Below are 7,389 nucleotides of genomic sequence, written 5' to 3'. Positions count from 1 at the left end.
TCGCCCGGTTATTTTTATTTTGGGTTAATTTGATAAATGCCACTCCAAATCTGGTGTATCCGAGAAATGCCACTGCAATTTCCAAACTTTGACAAATGCCATTTCTAGTGGCATTTTTCGAAGTCTGGAGTGGCGTTTTTCAAAGTTTACAAACTGCAGTGGCGTTTTTCAAAGTTTGCAAAAATTGCAGTGGCATTTTTCAAAGTTTGAAAATTGTAGTGGCATTTTTATGAATCGCCATAATTGGAGTGGCATTTATCTAATTTGTTTTTGAGACGGAAGCAGGGTGTCAACTGGGCTGTGCGGGACACTCTGGCCTGTCTAGATAGCCTTTTCTTTTATGTTTACCATAGACCAACCCAGTAGTTTTTTTTCTTTCTGAAAATGGCTAGCCCAGTTCTTTTGTCATTTGTCAAGTAAGTCTCTTTATCAGGCCTGTTGGGCTGCAAATCTTTCAAGACGAGGAGAGCTTCATTGGGCTGGCCGGGAAAATGGCCTATCAGTAATGAGAAATGGGCTGTACATCTTTAAAACACATCAAACCGGCAATTATTTTCAAATATCTTTTTTTCATTTCGAGAGTTTAAATTGCATTGATTTTTATGCGTGGACAATTTATTGGATTTTATATTGATATACAATTTATTTTCAAAATCAATCTGAATGTGACTCGAAATTTTGGGATTAAAAACAGTTCAGACCGCACCGACATATGCAAAATTTCGTATAATTTTTTAACCGTGGCCACAATATGAGCTGTAATGCTAACATAAAGAATATGAGCTCTAAAAAAACCCGTAATGGGCTGTAAATTATTTGAAATAATGGCAGATGTGTTGTATGCTGTTTTCCACAGATTTGAGGCTTTCCACAGATGGCCTATATACTGTTGGATGTCCATCCAACGGCCGTCGTGCTTCTTCAATCTCTGCTCTTCCTGCTCCAGCCGCTCAAACAAGCGCCGGCGGGACTGCCTGCTCCCTCCTCCCCGCGGCTGGCTGTGCTGCCGCACAGGCCTCACTGCCCCACCGTACTCCCATCGTTGGCCTAGCCATTCCTCTACTCACCCACACCTGCTGTTATTCTCCGGCGACGGCAGACGAACCAGTAAACCCTCGTACAGTCCTACTCCCCTCCGCGTGGGAAACAAAAACAACGGCCGAGTGTTCCCTGCCTCCGTGTCGTTCCCTTCCTAGGCCTCGCCGTCGTCCACCGCCCTGGTGCTCTCGGTGTGGCATGGTCAGCGTGGTCAACGACCGACATGCATCTGAAGTGGACTGTACGTGCAGAGGCTAACAGCTGGGTCCACGGCCGCACGCAAGGAAATGCCTCCTTATTACGCGCAAAATAATGATTTCCTCCACCTGACATCTGGGACCCACCGAAACGGCCTCTGTATTTCGCGAAAAAAACATTACCGCCACCGACAGCTCGGATCCACCAGCTATATCTTCGCACGCAAGGAAGTGCCTCCTTATTACGCATAAAAAATGAATACTCCCCCTGCTAGCTGGGACCCAGTATAGTGGGCCTACTAAGTTGACGGGAACGAAGGGCTTTGTCAACTTAGTCAATATGCACGATTCTAGCTCGACTGACCATACGATGTCCATCCAACGGCCGTAGTGCTTCTTCAACCTCTGGTCTTCTTGCTCCAGCCGCCCAAAGCAGCGCCGGTCGTGCCGCCTGCTCCTGCCTCCCGTGGCCGGCTGTGCTGCCGCGGAGGCCTCACCGCCCCCATACTACTCCCACCGCTGGCCAGCCATCCCTCCACTCCACTCACCCACACCCCCTGTTATTCTGCGGCGACGGCAGCGCAGCCGAACCAGTGAACCCTCGTACTCCTCTCCGCGTGGGCATCCACTGCCGCGTCTTCCCCGGCTCCGTGTCGTCCCCTTCCTAGGCCTCGCCGTCATCCACCGCTGTGGTGCTGTCGGCGCGGCGTGGTCAATGTGGTCAACGACCAAATTCCATCAGAAGAATACTGTACGTGGAGAGACTGACAGCTGGGTCCACGGCAGCCGCAAGAAAGTGCCTCCTTATTACGCGGAAAATAATTATTCCTCCACCTGACAGCAGGGACCCACCGGACGCCCACCAGTATATCACGAAAAAACGTTTGCCCCTGACTGCTGGGACCCACCCGACGGGCCACCGTATTTCGCGAAAAAAATGTTCCCCCTGCTGTCAGCTCGGACCCACCGGAAGTGCCTCCTTATTACGCACAAAAAAAATGAATACCCCCTGCTAGCTGGGACCCACCTTGGTGCGAGGCTGACTTGTGGGCCTACTAAGTTGACGGGGACGGAGGGCTTTTTCAACTTAGTCAATATGCACGATTCTTGCTCCAGTGACCGTACGATGTCCATCCAACGGTCGTAGTGCTTCTTCAACCTCTGGTCTTCTTGCTCCAGCCGCCCAAACTAGCGTCGGTCGTGCCTCGTGCTCCTGCCTCCCATGGCCGGCTGCGATGCGGCGGAGGCCTCGCCGCCCCCTACTACTCCCACCGCTGGCCAGGCCATCCCTCTACTCACCCACACCCCCTATTATTCTACGGCGACGGCAGCCTCACACAGCAGCGAACCAGTGAACCGTCGTACTCCTCTACGCGTGGGCATCCACTGTCGCGTCTTCCCCGGCTCCGCGTCATCCCCTTCCTAGGCCTCGCCGTCGTCCACCGCTCTGGTGCTCTCGGCGCGGCGTGGTTAACATGGTCAAGGAACGGCTTCCATCGGACGTGGACTGTATGTGGAGAGGCTGACAGCTGGGTCCACGGCCGCAGCAAGGAAGTGCCTCCTTATTACGTGCAAAATAATTATTCCTCCACCTGACAGTGGGGACCCACCGGATGGGCCACCGTATTTCGTGAAAAAAACGTTTGCCCCTGACTGCTGGGACCCACCAGCTACATCTTCGCATGCAAGGAAGTGCCTGACAGTCGGACCCACCTGGTCGAAGCATACGTAGCGTTGTCATTCAGGTTGTGAACGTGTATGTACATATAGACGTAGAGGCGCGCACGTGTCGTAGTAGAGGCGCACACGTAGCATGTACACACACGTACAGCGGCCAGGGTGCAAGAAAGAAAATACAGCCACGTATGTGTACATACGGGCGGGGTTTCGAACGCCTACTCGCGCATACGTACGGCCAGGGCTCGTGTGCATGGCTGGGTCAGAACGGAGAAACAGCGTCGTCGTCGTGTTCATGGGGAGGCAACGGAATGCGTCATTTTCATGGGGGGGCAACGGAATGCGTCGTGTTCATCGGGAGGCAACGGAATGCGTCGTGTTCATCGGGAGGGCTTAGACGGAATAGGCAATGGAAACAAGGCCTGGCGTACCGCAAAACGGAGGAAACGGCCTTGTGTTCGATCGGCCACGTTCGAAACGGGATCCTGTTCATCGGGAGGGGTCTGGCGTACCGCAAAACGGAGGAAACGGACCTCCTACGGTCGAAACGGGGGTCCTGTTGATCGGGAGGGGTGTGGCGTACCGCAAAACGGAGGAAACAGACTTGTGTTGGAGCGCTACGGTCGAAACGGGGGTCCTGTTCATCGGGAGGGGTGTGGCGTACCGCAAAAACGGAACTCCACGGGATACTGTTCATCTCCACCGTCGACCCCCTCCAGCCTCCACAAGCTACTGTTCATCCACCGTCGACCTCCTCCAGCCTCCACCCGTGACTGTTCATCCACGGGCTCCTTTTCATCCAGCCTCCATCGCGCTACTATTCAACCAGCCCTCTCCACGGGCTCCTGTTCAACCACCCCTCCACGGGCTACTGTTCATCCTGCCCTCCAACGTCTACTGTTCATCCTGCCCTCCACGGGGTGGTCCTGTTCATCCAGCCCTCCACGGGGTCCTGTTCATCCAGCCCCAACCGACTCGATCGATCGGGGTCCTGTTCATCCAGAGGCAACACCTCGGGGTCCTGTTCATCCACCCCCACCGGGAACTGTTCATCCACCCCCCCCCCCCCCCCGCAACGCTCATTGTTCATCCAGAGGCATCATCGATCGGCTTCAGTTAGCAGCAGTAGCGAAGGAATCGCTCGATCGGGTTCAGTTAATAGCCATCGATCGATCGCTCGGGTTCAGTAACGCGTAGCCTGCAGTGCAATCACTCGGGTTCAGTTAGAGCCCAACGTCTCGCTCGGGTTCAGTTAGAGCCAACGCCTCGCACACACGCGTGTGCGTGTACGAGAGAAACGCGCATCGCTCGGCCCCGACCTCCCACCGTAACCGGGAACTCCCCGAAATTTTCCTCACCCTCGCTTCTACCACAGTTTTTTCCGTCATGGACAGCCCAAAGAATGTCATGCAACTGCGTCTCCGGATCGCCCAGGACGAAAATCCCATTTTCTGTCATGATTTTTTGTCATAGAAGTAGGAGCCCACCACATCTATGATGATACCGGATTTTGTCACAATTATCGTCATAGAAGTGTCATATGTATGACACAAAAAAATTCGTTCGGCCCAAATGTCACGGATGTGTCTTTTTTTTGTAGTGTGTACTTTTTTTATGGGTGAAAAGAAGATTTTATTTCATCAACCAGGACATAATTACAAATATTAGGGACGTCTTCTGATCCCGAACCCAGCCATACCACAGGCAGATAATGGCTTACACCATTATGTTCCCTACAAACATGAGATAGCTTGAACATTCTCCCTTCCCTTAAAAGCCTTTGGATTTGACCAACCAACATGGCATAGCGAGACCGGTCCCTGTTAGGACCATTGATCATGTTAAGAGCGACAAGGCAGTCCATATCCACTTCTATCGGCGAAGTTGATGCCCTCCATGCAAGCTGAGAGTTCGGCCTCTAATGGTTTTGCGCATGTACACAACTCTCTACAGGATGATAAAATGATGTCGCCGATGGAGCCGCGTAGAATCGTGCCCCCCCCCCCCCCCCCCCCGCAGTTTTCGAGGTGGCGCAAAACGATCCGTCAACACTCAGTTTTGCCCATCCTTCAACCGAAGAAGACCACCTGAGTGAGGCGCCATTGATGGGTTGAGGATGTGGTTATGGCTTGTTGGGTGTCACCACATCTACAACTTGCTTTCCATTAACTGGATTAACATCTGGGTTATTTTGCACACCAATTAGTGAGTCCACGTAGCTTACAAGATACGTACCTTTTGAATGCTTCGACTGGGGGCGCGTGCTTATGGTGTGTTATCTCGTTGTGAACGTGCTAGCAACGCCATAGTGTCATCATGAACTCCATTCTCTCCATGTCTGGCAGGTCGCAAAGTGTTTGGGCAAGCCACTCCAAGCCCGTCCGCCGAAACGACGCCGTTAGGGGGATTCACCACTGCTCGGCCATCGCTTTCCAAAGTGCCACCGCTCTAGGACATCTTAGGAGGAGCAAGGCATGTACTTCAATGAATGGAGTAATGCGTGAGCGACTATGCATGTCAGAGTATATATTTTAAGCTTTTGCGTTTGTACAAAAAAGATGGTCCAGTGAACCTCGCAAACAATTTGCTTAACTAAAAGAAAATAAATAATAAAGTTGAACACTCACCGTTTTATAATGTAGTGCATATAGAATTTCTAAAAAGTCAAACTTAGTAAACTTTTACCAGGTTTATGAAGAAAACTATCAATATCTACAATACCGAATATATACAATATGAATATTAAACACACAATGTATCCGCTGATATACATTTGGAATTCTAAACATAAATATTTCTCTCTTTAAACATCGTCAAATTTTGAGTTTCTAAAAAATTTATACGCACCATATTAATGAATCGGAAGGAGTATTATTTTTAGGGTATTACTGCCTGACTAAATAAAGGCCACTGTAAACTACTCCAGGGTTAGTGCTCTAATGCTAGATTGCTATGATTTGATGAACCTAACGACGGCGACGGTCCATGGTTACAGATCATCCAATGCGATATTCCCCACACCGGCTCTATCTTGCAGCGTCTTAGCGCCTCGCCTCCCTCCGCCAGCGCCACCTTCCTCAGGTCGTTCAGCGGAGACACGGCGACCACGCGCGCCATGCCGCCATCGTCGTCCAGCTCCACGGTCTTGGACACGTAGACGCAGTTCCTCCTCACGCGCCCGCCGGCGCGAACGGTGAAGCCGTGCGCGCCGTCGACAAACACCGTGCGGTCGCCGATGTTCTTCACCTGCTCCCACTGGACGGGCCCGTCCTGCCGCGGCCTGTGCGCGCGGTACGCGTGGGTGAAGGTCGACCTGTACCCGTCGCGGCTCACCAGCAGGAGCACGTTGTCGGTGGAGGTCACGAGGAACGCCAGGTGTACGCCGCCGTCGCGAGGCGGCGGGTCGATCTCGGCGGAGCGGTCCAGGGTCTCGGCGTCGATGACGGCGGTGCGCAGCGACAGCTCCTCGAGCACGAAGAAGAAGCCGCCGCGGTAGTTCACGGTCATGGCCGAGCCGTGGCTCGACCGGTGCACCGGCGTCCACTCGTCGCCTCCCGCCTTGCAGAAGAACACCGTGTCGCCGCGCGCAACGATGACGCCGTGCGGCGACCAGTCCCACGCGAACGCGTCGTCCGTCGACAGCCGGTACCGGGGCTCGCTCCGGTCAGTCTCGAGCACCGGCATCGGCTCCTCCTCGGAGAGCGGGACGGGCAGGTCGGGGAGCGGCGTCCGCTCGCCCGTGAACGGGTCGACGAGGTGGCACGGGTGGCGGCCGCACATGTCCGTGACGAACACCTTCCCTCCGTGCGGGGACGGCACGTGCCGGCGGCCGCGCGCCAGCCGCATCGCGACTTCGTCGCTGCGCATGCGGTTCTCGGCGAAGGAGAAGACCTGGAAGCCGTCCTCCGATCCGAACGCCAGGCACGGCAGCTCGGCCTCCGCGTCACCATCGGTCTCCCGCGTGAACGCGGCGACGGACGGACTCGACAGGCATCCGGGCTGCTCGGCCGACCTTCCCGACGCGAACAGCAGCGGGGAGATGAGCCCTCCGCGCGACCCGTCGACGACGGCGCCGTCCGTCGGCAGGACGCCGCAGACGAGCTTGTTGAACCTGTCGGACAGCCTTGACAGCATGTCGACGGCGGCGGCGTTGGTGCTGAGTAGACCAGGCCAGCACGGGTACATCGATCGTTTAGCTTGCCTTGGATCGATCGGCCGCGAGATTATCTAGGTAGATTGATTTGATAGGAACCAACACAACTAATTATAGGATCCTAACGAACTTCCAACTTGTGTAGAGATTGAGTTTTCTTGTTTTTGAAAGGTGCGAGTAGAGATTGATTGATCTTTTTATTTCTTTGAGGATCGACCGATCGAGTAGAGATTGATTTTTTTTCTAGAGGTGAGTAGAGATTGATTTGGTTTGTGAATTCTGATGTGGGCTCCAAGGACATGTTCGGGGCACCCTAACCGGGCC

General features: G+C 53.7%; 1 protein-coding gene across 1 annotated transcript; it reads right to left on the bottom strand.

Moving 5' to 3' along the window:
• Positions 1–5,840: 5,840 nt before the first annotated feature.
• Positions 5,841–7,097, bottom strand: LOC125518450 (uncharacterized). The gene has a single exon (XM_048683285.2). The coding sequence runs from the start codon at positions 7,095–7,097 to the stop codon at positions 5,841–5,843; it is 1,257 nt and encodes a 418-aa protein (XP_048539242.1).
• Between the last annotated feature and the right edge of the window lie 292 nt (positions 7,098–7,389).

Source organism: Triticum urartu, chromosome 7A (assembly GCF_056163025.1).
Source record: "Triticum urartu cultivar PI428250 chromosome 7A, HENAU_Tu73, whole genome shotgun sequence".
Classification (NCBI taxonomy): domain Eukaryota; kingdom Viridiplantae; phylum Streptophyta; class Magnoliopsida; order Poales; family Poaceae; genus Triticum; species Triticum urartu.
Note: the sequence above shows the minus strand (reverse complement) of the source record. Positions and strands in the feature narration are given on the sequence as shown.

Coding starts and splice junctions, on each gene's coding strand:
- LOC125518450 (XM_048683285.2), bottom strand. CDS start 7,097: ATGTACCCGTGCTGGCCTGGTCTACTCAGCACCAACGCCGCCGCCGTC.